At 37.0% G+C, this 14,266-nt stretch overlaps 1 protein-coding gene and 1 long non-coding RNA gene across 4 annotated transcripts in view; one reads left to right on the forward strand and one right to left on the reverse strand.

Moving 5' to 3' along the window:
- COL25A1 (collagen type XXV alpha 1 chain) overlaps nt 1-14,266 on the forward strand; it is a 302,478-nt gene that overhangs the window by 100,162 nt on the left and 188,050 nt on the right. For 2 of the 3 annotated variants that reach the window (XM_068187412.1, XM_068187413.1), the window contains exon 1: nt 4,722-4,901. The exons of the other annotated variant lie outside the window; for it this stretch is intronic. In XM_068187412.1, coding sequence (XP_068043513.1) covers nt 4,878-4,901 — 24 coding nt within the window. In that variant the 5' untranslated portion in view covers nt 4,722-4,877. Of the gene's footprint in view, nt 1-4,721; nt 4,902-14,266 lie in introns of those variants that run through there. 3 annotated transcript variants of the gene reach the window in all.
- LOC137472372 (uncharacterized) lies at nt 3,936-4,694 on the reverse strand. Its single transcript, XR_010998135.1, has 2 exons — nt 4,457-4,694; nt 3,936-4,349 (listed from the first exon to the last, which is right to left on the reverse strand). It is a non-coding gene; the product is annotated as an uncharacterized lncRNA (long non-coding RNA).

Below are 14,266 nucleotides of genomic sequence, written 5' to 3' on the forward strand. Positions count from 1 at the left end.
TTGAAGAAAATACATTATGTACCAGGTGTATTTTTTGTAGACATGAGTGGAAGAACAAGGGCTAATGACAATATCAAAGAAAGATAGAAGCATAAAAAAGAGGCTTAAATATTGGAGCTTAATGCTTTAAAGAGAAGTGGTGTCTCTCTATTTCAATTGTCATCTTTTCATGACTGAATGCCTGTCAGAAAAATATCTTACAGTGAACATGGGGCCCAGTACAGAGGAAGTTCATGCCAAAGTTGTCCAAAGATGAGTAATACAAAATAACTCCCTAGCTTTAGCACTTGAGAAACACAGTATGCATAATTATTTGTACTGTGCTGTTTTCCACTGTAACCCAAGACATGATTATAATATATCTTGACAGTATAATAGAAACAATAGAAAATTGTTATTTTAATCCTCTGTTTAAGAGACACTTATGCTACATGTAACTTTGGTTCTTGGTTTCTCTTCAGAAGTAATGCATGAAGAAGGTGGAATAGTTCATGTTTCTGCTGAAACAAAGCTGAAGCAGTTAGATAATTGTCATCCTGGTAGAATATTTCACATCTCTTTTGCATAATTCTGAGATGTGAATGCAAAATAGAGTAAGCAAATGATCAGCTGTCATTATTATGGTATCTTTGAGAGGCTAAAAAAATTATTACCCTTGATTCAATTATATATTTTTGTCCTGTGACTGTTAGAGATGAAGATGGTTAATTCTTCTGTCAGTAATCCTACTGCAACCCCAAAAGTAGAAGCACTGCAAACACTGTAAATGGAATTTCACAGGGGCAGCAAGGCAACAGCACAATGTCTCACACAATAGACCTCTTGGTGAACTGAAAGAGCTGTCACTTGTAATTTATTGAGTGAAGCACACCACAGTTTTGGAGTCAAGAGGATATTTTTTCAATGTAGCTTTAATGATGCTGTATCATCCTTCATAAAACCTTACCATTTACAATGTGCCACATAAGCTTCTGGCAGGGAGGGAAGGTGAAGAGGAAAGGTAACACAATCTGTGCCTCCTATACTGGGTAAGGTATTTCTTGTATTACTTATTTTACTGTTGTTTTTCATTGTCTGTATTATTTTTATTTGCTGTGTCACTGAGAGTAAATTCTCCTTTCCCTTTGTTATCCATCTTTATTGATTTTATTTTTCTAGTAATAGCAAATAAATATAGCCATAAATTATTGAAAAACAAGATTTTTAACAATGAAGCCACTAAAGATTAGTCTGTCTACTTACGGTTCTTACACTCTGAATATATATATGAAATGAAAAAATATGCTAACCACATTCCAAAAAAGCAACACTCAGATTTTCTGTCTTAAGTCCTATGTGGCTTAGCCAGATAGCTTGGTAGATGGAAGAAAGAGAAAGGAGTATTGTCATCCAGGAAAATCTCAATGAATCACCTCCTCTCTACCTCTTGTGGAGATTATTATATATCTATGTAAAAGAGGGAGAGAAGAGCACAGAGAACTGCAAAAATTTTAAATCCCCTTGGGAACAGGCTTATCCATGTTTCCATATTTATTCATATTTCCTGGAGGCATTTGGCAACAAAAGACAGTCATGAAACTGAAGCAGATGCAGGAGCCAAGCACAAAACAAAGCCCAAACCCAACGTGGTATATACCCTGTGGAAGGGTTTAATTACAGGCATATTCCACCAAAAAAGAAAAAAGTCACAGATGTAGAATGGCTCCGTCTTATCACCATGTGAATTTTCATCAGCTTCTGCTGGCCTTTATGTCACCAGCATTGCCCAGTTCCTCATGGACACCAAAATCCTCTTCCTCATTATACTTTTCTCATGAACCATAATTAGTTAAGGAGTAAGCTCCTTAGAGTAGGATAGTTCTTTGACATTTCTCAGTTCTGAAGGTCACAACTCAACCCTATATTGTCTATATCTATAAACCTAAAGACAAAATATAATTTCTCCTGTGTTTGCCTGCTGTTTTTTTAACTTCTTGCTCTTGAAGAGATGTACATTGTGTTGTAGTATTCCTTGGATTGAATTGTTGAAGAGCACAGAATTAATATACAATCATTTTTTTGTCTCTCAAGCCTGCTATCTGACTCTCTTCCTCACTTTCAGGTTCAACAGACTTCTCAGAAAAACTCAGTTTCAGCTTTTCAGTTGCAGTGTAATGCTCTGTTGAATTTTCATTGTTTGAAAATAAAAGTAAAGGAAACACTGACTGCCATACACAAATACAAAAACAATATTTTATCAAACATTATTAAGAATATTAGTTCTATGCATTAAATTATCATCATTTTTACAGTATCTTTGATAATTATTAATAATAATAGCAATAACAACATAATAAAAAACATGTCTTCTAAAGACCCAAACAAGGCCATGAAGGATATCATGGTTCAGAACATCTCAACTATTTTTTCAGTAGGAATCAGATAAAAACAATTACATTGGCTTTGTTTTTTAAATGCATTATGCTATTTTTTGCATTCTGATATCCTCTTTGGCAGTTGTTCTGAGATTGAGAGTTCAAAGGAAGACAGAGTTATTTTGTCAAAGCAGATCTTAGTGATGCAGAAAAATTTAAGAGTGAAATAGTTTTTCTTGCTGCTATGCTAATAAAGGTATACAGAGAAACTGTGGCATGAAGCAGTCACACAGCTTTGTTACCCTGTGATCATTGAGTTAAACTAAGACTGTAAAGGGAAAGAAAAGGTGCCAGAACTGTTTAATCTTAGGGATCTTACTGCTCACATTTTTTATCTTGGTTAAATTGTTCTTCAGGCCAGAGTTTTATAGTGAGCAAAGTTTGTAAACTTTGCAAAACTGTTTCAAGACTGCTGAGACTTTGTGGGTAGGTGTATATGTGCGTGTACAGACAGGTTTGCCTGTTTACATTTGTGTGTCGGTACTTCAAAGTGGAATTGATTTTAGACAGAATATAGATGAGATAATTGTTACCCTCTTTTTCTGACATCTCCTTACTGATGTGTAATTGCCCAATACTTTGTGTTGATCAGTTTGCAGCCTGAAGTGAAAATGTGACTATAATGTGAAGGCTTTGTAAGTCCTCAGGTGGTAAGGACAGTTCTTTTCTTCTCATAACAGACCATGTAATTTCATCTGGTAAATATATATTTAGACAATGCTTGATGGCTAAGTGCACCAGTGTACCAAAAAAAAAAAAAAAAAAAAAAGTCTTATCCATAATGGTTAATTTATCTCACTTAAACAATTATACTTTCACCTTCTTCCCAGCTCTTGGTTCTAGCCATGCATTTCTCTGCTGGAGTAAATGGCTGCCTAATCTGAGGAGTCTGTTCATGTGTAGCTACTTATAAACCATAATCAGGTCACATCTTAACCTTCTCTTTGATAAAATAAATAGATTAAGAGCTTAAGCTTTTCATTCTGAGGCACATTTCCAAGCCTTGACTAATACTATTTAGCTGTTCTCTGAACTGTTTCCAAATAGTCAGGTTCATGTTATAAAATTGATGCTAGTACTGACCTCTTAATTTCAGTAAGAATCTAACTAATATTGTGTGAAGTACAAGCATTACCTCAGTATATGTGTAAGCTAGAATGGCTTTAGTTGCAGCGTCTGCAGATGCTCCTCTTGTTTGGGTTATTAACCACAGTCACGGCAGCCTCTTGCAATTCATATCTGTCTCTGATATGTCCCTGCCATAACTCTGCCCCTTGTGCTTTGCCCATGAAGATGTGACTTTGCATTTGGCAGTGGTTCAGATTTTGTGTGTCTGTATACAGTAGTTGATTCAATCCATTTTCTCTGGGAGCTAAAACCATGCCATAACAGTGGAGGCACTCTAGTTGCTGGGTAGTATTAGCAAATTGATTCCATTAACTCTGAAGTGCTGGAAAGTCCTATGTGTGGTCTAAGCAAGTAGGGTCAAAGAGCAGCCTTGCTAATGATCAGGTTTGGGAGATAGCTGAAGCCTATTTTATATTTAAAGCAAACTGAAATACAAGGCTAATCTCCGCAATATAAAGTTCTCATTCCTAACTGAAATGGTTTTGTAGTTTTCTATGTAGCAATTCTGCTTGAAGTTCAGCAACAGCAGAAGAAGTTTGCAGATGCCTGAATATTCAGAAGCTGAATTTACCTGATTCATTGACTTAATTCTGCTTGCAGTGAGTTGTGCTCAGCTTTAGAGAAGCTTGTTGTGGTCAATGGCAAAGGCAGTTCATCAGGCTCATATGTAGCACCCACACATGATGATTTACTCTGCTGAGAAGCACCTATTGACTCTTACACCTTCATTGGATTCACTTAGAGCCAGCTCTTCTCTCTCTACCATGCACATTGGACCCTTAGGCTCTTTTGAAGATCCAGCCTGTGCTGTAGTTGGAGAATAAGAAGTTTCTTCTGATATCAGTGCAATGTCAAGTCCTTTAAAACCTATTTTAAAATGTTCAGTGGTCATTAAAATTAGTCTTTTTGAATACTTAATCTCGATGCATGGTGGGCAAATAGGCATCTATACGTATGTTCACATGCAAGTATTTCCATGCATAAATACACTCGTGCATGCAGTGCAAGTTCTGCAAAAGCAACTGCTTTTATAGCCAGGTGCATACCAGGTTTCACTGATCCATCATAATGCCAGTGAGTTCCATGGACAGCCTTTTGTGGGGCTGTTGTTGTCATAGCACTGTGATTATGCTGTATTTGTTATTCTTGGTGTGGGCAGAGGTGACAATGACTTTGAAGTAAACACTTAACTGTGTTTAGTCAGCTGGGTATTAAATGTTATGTATCATCATACTTTATTGTTTGGAGATTTACATTCTTGCTGGTACTAACATGCAGTGGCTTGGCTTTAAATGAAGATAAAAGTAAACAAAGCACATTTTGTACCAAAGTATCATGGACCAAATGCAGAATGTGAATGTGAAATATTTGTTTGATTTTCATTTGTTGGTGTCGGAGAAAGTTTAACAACTACAGTAGACTAGCATTACCAATTAATAAACTAATAGACTAGTTTAACAATTACAGTAGACCAGGTAACAAGTTGTGAAGTTGTTGGTATAAGTTGTAGAAGTTGGTGAAACTGGGAGGGAACTAAATTTATTGATTTGTTCAAATTAAATCACCTTACAGAATTGAGGCATGGGACTTTCTCTCCTTGTTTATAGGGTTAAAACCAGAGCCAGCAGAGTTCCTCATCATCCTAATTGAAGGATTTGTTTGTGTTGTAGTGGAATTCCCCTAGTTTTTCCTCAACTAGAATGAAGGATAAATTTTCAGTTACATAGTCAGTAGCAGGGAAATATCAGCAACAAGAGTATCAACAAAATTTGAATACAGGTAGAATGATCTATGCATCATCTCAATTTGGATGGAAGACATGATATATTTTTAAAAATTTCTAGTGAGTGTACTTAATCTCCTGTGTGAAAGACTGATTTTCTGAACTATGATGTGACTGTCTTTTCTAGTCTCTTCCTGAAAACTTTAATCCACTCTCAGGGAATCTAGTGTGATTTGGCTAAGTGAAACATTGAAATTTTGATGAAACAGAAGTGTTTTCTGTGTTGATTAGCTGAAAGCATAAAATTTTACTAATTTCTGCCAGTCAGGCCTGGAGCCAGACTGTGGCTTCCCTTGTGGCTTTTGAAGGTGGACGATGGCTGCTTTTAGACCAAGATTTTGGACCAGACCAAACTGCATGTGGATAGAGAAGGGCCAGATGAATCTGAAAGTAACACTTTCAGCAGTGTTTTGAAAGATCATATGTTTTCTATGCATTTTTTTTAGACCTGTAGTAATTTTGAGTTTAATTTTTCCAGACCAGTAAGAATTTGGTTTTAAAAATATGTATGTGATGCCTCTGGAGGAGTTGATCTGTCTCTGCAGAAGAGATACACCCACTTTATGACACCAGCTTCTATCATTTGAGGCTTGTGCCCTTGAAGTGATACAAGTGAGGGGAGAGCTGCAGGGAAGTTCACAAATACAAGTAGTGTCTGAAGCTGTAGGCTTGGCTTCATTTGTATTTCAGTTTGTTTTGGCTGATGAACTGAGTCTCCTCAAGAATATTTAGCATCTATCACTTCTGAGGTGTGCTGGCTTTTGGAGTAAAAGACTAAGATGGCCAAAGACTCTCTGTCCTCATCCCTCTCTCACAAAATTACATTGTATGTGAGTGAGAAAGGAAATACTACCCTTCAAACGTAGCGAAATTGAAAGAAGCAGAAAGTAAAACCCCAAACTGTTTCTGCTTGGGAAACTAAGCTAATTATAATGCAAGTGTATATAGTCAAGGATAAGCTTCTGAATAATATGTCTAAGACAGACATGCTTTCAAAATTATTGTACAGTCCTGCAAACCCCCTTTTCCATGACAGCATGTCCAGGAAAACATGTACCAGGTGTTAACACTTTGTTCTGATCCTCAGCTATGTACCACACTTCTTCTGACAGAGGTTTCTGTTACAGTATTGCATCCTGAAGGAATGTGCTCTCTTCCACTGAGGATAAGGTCCATGTTAAATAGAAGATAAAGCTTACAGGAATAGATTTTTATCACTGTGTTCATTAGTCATGCAGATGCATTGAAGTCTCTCCCCAATGGACAGCGGTGTGGTTTCTCTTCCTTCTCACCACCTAGGAATCAGCAAGGAAAGCTTAGGTTTACAAACTCCTTGGATATACCTTATGGAAAGAAAAAAAAAAAAACAAACCTATTTCCATCAGCTGTATTTAAACTCTTCTCAGAAAGTATGATCAGGTTTTTTTCCCACACTTTCTTCTTCTTAACATGATACCTTTTGCTTACTTTATCCTAAATATAGACTGAACTGTAATCATTGAACTACTCATTCTGAGCAGCAGTACTGGAGAGAATGATAAGGCTGATTTGCACACAGATTTCTTGCTATTTTTCTATAGTTCTGACAATTTACTTCATGGACTGAATTTGAAATGTAAGCTTTCATAGGGTCCTTTATGAAGTGCCCAAACCTCTGAATTTGGTAAAAAAAAAAAATTCCACTCTTCCACAGCAAATTCTCTTCCTATGCTTAGTGGTAAACAAGTGGTCTATGAAATACTTGAATAATGCCCTGTAATGCAAATTATAAACAACAATCTCTTACATAAATATCTTTTCTAGAAGAAAAAGGGCATTTTGAAATAAAAAAAGTGTGAAGTAAAAGAATAATCCACTAAGTCTACTAGCTTTTATTCAAGTGTTGCTTGATTTATATAGGTTCTCTGTTAAAAGCCTTTCCCTTTTGGTAGTTGTGCTCACAATAGTGAGATTTTCTACCTTTACTGATAAAAGGGATAGGGTGCTGTTTGTTTTTTGTTTTTTTTTTTTTTTTTTTTTTTAATGTGGAACCCAAGGCTAGTGTTCTTGGACTACTACATGCCAATGATAGTAGCAGTAGTACTTTAAGTGATAATGGCAGCTCTGAAGGTTATCAGGTGCTTCGGTAATATAGAGAAGAAATAGTGAATCATCTCTTTTCCTTTATGCTTTGATATATTCCTGCCAAGTTTTAACACACTGTTCCTGAATACTGTTTTCATTCTTATTTTGAAACATTAAGATCTGTAGAACCAAATAAGTGTAGTAACAGTAAGAATATTTGGAAAATTTTATTCAGATTTTATTTGGCTTTTGGCACAAGGCAAAGTCTACATGCTTTGGTATGAAAGGTGTTCTTATGTACTCTTAATTATTATAATTTTTTTTTGCATCATTCAAGGGGATTCATAGTGTATGATGTTTAACCATAGAGGTCTTACTCTAGAACTTTATTCTCTGTAGAATTACTTAGGCCTTTTCCACATGTTCTCTTCTAGAAATCAGGGTGCACTGCCCTGAGATTAATCCCTTGTCCAAACCACAAATGCTGTTCTGCTTCTCTCACTAAATGGAGAAGGCGGCACTGGACAGGTTGTAGAGATCTGCAGGTGAGACTTCCTTGTTGTGTTTGCTTGATGCTGTTGGTTCATGCAGAGAAGTGGAGCCATGGTGGTACCATGGTTTGCCTGGCCATACCAACTGGCACACAGGGCAGGTAGGACCACATCAGGCTCACCTACTTCTGCTCTGCTGCAAAGAGCCAAGGCAGATCCATTACATGGCACCTTGAGTTTCGGCTGTGGCTCTACCTCATCCTTTCCCCCTTCTCTTTTCCCCTATCTTTTCTTATGGAGCAATGTTGATTATTCTTAAGTAAGTCTAACACTAAAGCTGAAGAGTTAAATAACATCAGTTTTATTTGCTATTATCCCAGCATATCTTTATTGGAATTGAGAGTTATGTTTTCGTAGTCTCTGCTGTCTGTAGTTGTATGGTGGCAAGTATCGAGGATGATAATCACCATTTCCACGGGTACACAGTAGGGTTTGTTAGAGAGAGATGCTGTTATGGTGTGGTGGAAGTTGAGAAATGCTGGGAAATCATTGCTTTCTGAAGGATAAAGTTCATAAGTTGACAGCAGTTCATTGATAATTATCTATTTATTTATTAATCAGGAGAGCAGCAGTTACATGGTCCATCTAAGAGAAGGCACAGAAGAAGGGAAGTTTGAATTTGTCAATATCCAGGGCTCCAAGATGTGGCTTAATATGAATTATGTTCTTACGGTGATGTGCTAGAGCCAAATACTGCAGAAGTACAAAAGTCACTATCAGAATCTGTTTTACTGCAATGCTTCAATAAAATGTGGCAATCCATGCAACCTGTGAGTATCCTTCTGAAGACAGATTATGGTCCTAAGACTATGTATGCATCTTGGGTTTAGATGTCACAAACTATTTGAGCGTCTGATTACACTGTGTGTAATCATATCCTCTTTGTGTATGTGGACATATAGTTTACATTTACTGGGGAACAGAGTATGCTCTTCTTGCTGCGCACATTTGGTTGCTGGTATGTTAGTGGAAGCCTTTGTAGAAATTGAGTGGAAATTATGAGTCAGTTTCCTTTCTTTCCCTGTATATACCTTGTATAGTAGTAAGGAAGGCGTGTTACTGTTTAGTACAGAGTGCTCTTCAGAATCGACATTCCCTAGCATATAGCTTCTTCCTGTCCTTGCTGCAGTGTAAATTACTTTATCAGATTATCAGAAGGAGGATGGAGGAAATAAATTAGTAATGAAACAGTTAAGCAATGACTTCTGAAGTGTTATTTACTTACTTGTGTCTGTAAAATGCACAAGTTGTAGTCCCCATTCTGTAACAGCACATCCAATGACACTTATTGGACCTCTAATTTAGCCTACAAAAGGGAGAAGAAAGCTCTCTGCCCTTGTAAAATGCTTTATTATTTACTCTCAGCTGACTTCTATACCACAGATGATGATCTTGTAGGTGTCAAGGTGTATTTCTGACATGTATAGATATTAAGATTTGTACTCGTGACCTAGGGACTCTTCTTTCTTTGTCAGCTGAGAGGTGTTAATACACCACGTATGAATCACCTTCATTAAAATATGGTGCCCAATGAGTATGTGAAGAAGCAAAGAACAAAGAATATCCTTGTAAAAAACATTACTCAAATTACTCCTTTTATGACTAAACCAAATCCCTCTTCCAGCTCCGTGCATCAGGATGAATTGCAGTCTGTGTGGAAAACCACTGCAAGAGTTGAGCAGAGCCTGAAGCACCTGTGGCTCAGACTCACTGTCTTTGATGCTCAACTTCTGGCAGAACAAGTCAGTCAAAAATACTGCTTTCTGTGCTAATGAAAAATATTTTACAATGCATCTGGAGATAGATTCACTAGATACTTTCTCCTCAGCTTGTTACTTAGATGTGAAATCATCATTAACATTGTAGGAAACATATCATATTTTTCCTGAGGAAGGCATAACCTGAGGCAGAACAAATATGGTTACTGAGGCAGTCTCATCTATCCAGTTCTCACATGGAAGAAGTTTGAAGATAGGGCCAAAGCCAAAGTGTTTTTTATACTACAATGAAGGAAGAGACTTCCTGTGTATCTGTGTTCTCATTCCTCATTTTCATTTAGAAAACTGTTATCTATTAAATCATAAAAGAATGTAACTGATACATTGATACTTCCATCTAAATCAGTCAGCTGGACAGGGATGTCTGTGACAGAGTTTTCTCTTATAGAGAATCTTTTTTTTGGTGATGACAAAGCCATAGAGCAAAAACCACAAAGGAACTTATCTTTCCACCTTCTGTGCTTTGCTTGTCACTGGGGTAAGTGCAGCTTTCATCTGCTGTTGGCATTCTGGTGAATGCTAAAGTTGTTCTTATTCTCCCTGTCATTTCTGTCTTGAAACACACTTACTGAAGGGGAAACAAGAACCAACCCAAAAAAGCCTGTACGAATGCATACAGAAAGCAGACATAAAAAACATGTAATGTAAGTAAATACAACATGTGATCTGGGGGGAGTTTGATGATCTAGCAGCTACAGCTACAATAAGTCTTTCACTATTTTTACTGTTCGTACATAATCTTTATCATTAATTGGAAATGCTTTATAGGCATCAGTAATTTTAAACCAGATTGTAAGCTCTTTATTCTTAGTGTTGAATAGGAAGTCATTTAGTTGAGTGAGTTTATTGAATGTGCTTTTGAGAAGTAGAGGCTGGGAAACAGCCTTGAGAAAACATAACAGATAAAAAATAAATATTAATTTTCAAAGTGTAATATTGATGGTTTTCAAAGGAGTTTATTTAAAAACAGAACATGTGTTCTTTTAAATCAGCATATCTTTGGGGTTTTTGTTTCTTTTTCTATTCTTTTTTTATGGCTAAACAATTCAACTGAAAACCAGATAGGCAACCTTTAGAGTTTGGGTGGGGAGGGTTTGCCAACTGTAAAGGACACTTCAAGGTATAGATACTTTCCATAAAGTAAAAAAAAACTTTGTGTCACCAAGGAGCATGCCAAAGAAAAATAAAACTCTGATCATGAAAACTGCTGTGCTGTAGTTCTACGTAATATCAAGCAGGAGAGATCTGTTTTGCACATTCATGGCAAATCTCCCCTAATAGCTACAAAAAGACTAGGTTCTTTCATCAGGGGGTTAAAGTAGGACCTGTCTTCCTGTTCTGGTAAGAAAAGTTTTATCTTCCCTTAGTTGTTCAGGGAAATACATCACAAGAAAAAGATTATTCACAGTTGTCCAATACACCTATTACATTTCCTTTTAAAAATTTGTCTTTTTATTTTCTCTGTTCATCCAGTGTTAAGAGAACATGGAACTTCAAGTGTCATCTTGTGAACTCCTTTATTTTTCCTGTGTTTCTGAGCCATTTTTTATTCATAAGTAAACTTGGGAAATCATTTGACTGAAAGAAATGGGACATTTTTCGATTAATGTGGTCATCAGCCAGGAAACAAAGTTCATTGTGTGTCATGACTAAATGCTGTATTCTCCAGAGTTCTGATTTATTTTAGATGTATAGTTATCTTAATGCATAGCCTGACTAAAGGATGTTTGTGGAAAGTGCTGTCTGACATTTTGGGTATGCCTTCAGCCCCAGTAATTGATGATTCACCATAGAGAAGATTATTCTCCACAAGAGTGTTTGACAGTTGATAAAGCAGAAATTTAGGAGAAGAAATTTTTAGTAATTTATGGATGTCCTTTACTGCATTGGTTGCCATTTCCTTAAAAAAAAAAAAAAATAAAAAAGGTGGAAAATTAGAGTTTATTTTCAGGTATGGGGCTCCAGACTTTCAGGAGTGAATTCTTACAGGGAGCAGGAGTAATTCCTTACAGAAGTTAAGATTCAAGGGCAATAATACCCACCTAATAGCTCACAGAAAATGATTACAATGTTGTAATGAGCTGAGAAATTAACTGTATTTCTTTTTGTTAAAAAAGTACTGTTTTTGTTTTGAGACTAGGATCAAGTAAGACAAGGGAAGTAGGAAAGGTGAGAGAGTGGATACTGATGGCTGAATGGGGCCAGCAGGTTGCTCAAATGGGACTATGAAGGAATCCTTTTAGCCACCAATATTTTATTTTAGAAAAATGTTTCTGGCCTCGCTGTAACCATGAGATCTGTACAGCTTTATGTATACATAGTCTTTGATGGACTTGAGAAAATGAGCACTCATACCATAGGAGAGAGTTTATAATCACTATGAATAATTGTTATTTAAAAGATTCTCTATTACAAGAATTTTTATTGCTGTCTGTTTCTTCTCACAGAACCTGAAGTGAACCTAAGTTCGTTTTACTCTCATATAATTTGTGAATTTTAATAGCTGATACTTGATTTCACCACCCTTTTGTTTTTAGTTAGAAATATTAAATACACAACTATAAAGCAACCAGAAAGTAACTAAATGAAAAGCTTGATGTGATGGTTGATTTGAGACCATAAGTAATTCTTTATTCTACTTTGTTTTGGCTTTTTTTTCTCTGATTGATTGACATGATATATGGATTCAAGTGAACTTTTCTTGTTTTGATAACTTGAATATGGTTTTACTGATCCAGTGCAACAGTGATACTGCTCCCTCTACAAAAAAACCCTCCAAAGACATACACATACACAAAACCCCAACAAACCCCTGCCCTCCACAATCAATCAAACAAACAAACAAAATCCCTACAATACAAAAATCATCAGAAAAATTCCCCAAACCAACCTCTCTGCAGCAGCCCTCATTATAACACTGTCTTTCCTGGTGTCAGAGGTGGGTTAGTGAAGAACGGGGTGTCTTGGACAATGAAAGAGCAGCACAGAGAGCTTCCTGGGCTGTCACTCGGCATTCAGCTGAGCTCTCCTGCTCTGCACAGATCTTCTGGGAGTGGGCACGGCACCTGCCTTTCCACTGGCTGCCAGGCTTGTGTGATAGTGGCAGCAGAGCCCTCCTTCCTGGGGATGCTCTCACAGGTGGTGGGAGGGTTGGTCTCTGAAGTCCCTACCCTGGGCTGGCAGTTTTTGCTGTCCAAACAAGAAAGAGAAAAGGACAAGTCATGTTCTGCTGAAGGTGATTGTCATTCTTCCTGCTTCTCTCTTTGCCTGCTATTTGCCAAGCTGCCTGGACCCAATCCAGTGTTTCATGAGCTGCAATGGGATGGAGCTTCTTAGTCTGGCTTTTTCCTTTTGCAGCTTTTTAAAGTGTTTACCTGGGAAACTTATCTGCTCAAAGTCTTTAGATCAGCTAGGGTCAACAGACAACTGCTGAGGCCAGCCCTGGAGCTTTGTGGGGAACTATTCTCAAGCTGTCTAGTCTCCCTTGACCATAGAAAAATTCTGAGAGATGCAGAGCTTGTTTAAAGAAAAACACATATCACTGCTCAGTGGCAATTGTATCTGAAGGTCTGTGCTTTTCTGCAGTCACTCAGGCTTGCACAGTGTCAAAAAATCTGTGTAATGAAACTTAGAGCTATTGAAGCAACAGGATAATTATTTCCAGAACCCAGATGACAAATGATCTCAGTGTAGACTCTTTTTGACTGCATTCCCTTTGCAGTGGATGAACACACAAAAAGAAATCGCAGTAATTCCTAAACCACCCATTCTCTCAGAAGAGAATGGTTAGAGGAATGGTATTTGGTATGGGGAAATAAAAGGTGATGGGAGATTATGACCAAGAAATATGGAACAAAGTTTTGTTAATGCCTGGCTATCCAGGCTTTTTGGTGTGGTTGGAAGGCAAAGAAGGTACATGTACTTCCCTCCAGTTCACTTTGTAGCTAAGCTGGTGGAAAATAATTGGGAATCTGCAGCTAGTTCCCTATATTGGTTTTGAAGGTAGTTAACAGCCATAGTCAATGTTGTGACAATTTAAGATATTGGAGTAGCACATCTGACAAAAGATTGGTGTTTGAATGACAGTCTTCGATGCTCAGATATGAATGTAAGTAAGGACTGGAATAAAAGAGCTCTCTCTTCTTGCCAGAAAAGTATTCTGTGCATCTTGAAAAATTGCATTTGTAGCATATTCACAGCATTTGCTCCTTAAAATCCTACTTTTAAATTAATCTCTTTTAACCTGTAATTTGATGTTCTGGTTAGTCTTTAAGTAACCTTTCAGTTCCTGGTTAACGTAACCTACATAAAATAAACTGAAATCTTGTAGATAATACTGTCTGGAAAACAGAAAACTGTCTTATACAGCCTCTGGAGTGATCTGTTCCCTCAAATTTATATTTGAACAGAGTATAAATCAAAGCTATATGGAATTTTTCAGCAGAGCCAAACCAAAAAGTCTGTAACAAAAAAGCTACCTGAATTCATCGTGAGATGCTAAAATCAAAGAGACGTTTTATGGAAGAATTCTTTGTGAAAAAATCAAGA

Source organism: Anomalospiza imberbis, chromosome 4, assembly GCF_031753505.1.
Source record: "Anomalospiza imberbis isolate Cuckoo-Finch-1a 21T00152 chromosome 4, ASM3175350v1, whole genome shotgun sequence".
Classification (NCBI taxonomy): Eukaryota; Metazoa; Chordata; class Aves; order Passeriformes; family Viduidae; genus Anomalospiza; species Anomalospiza imberbis.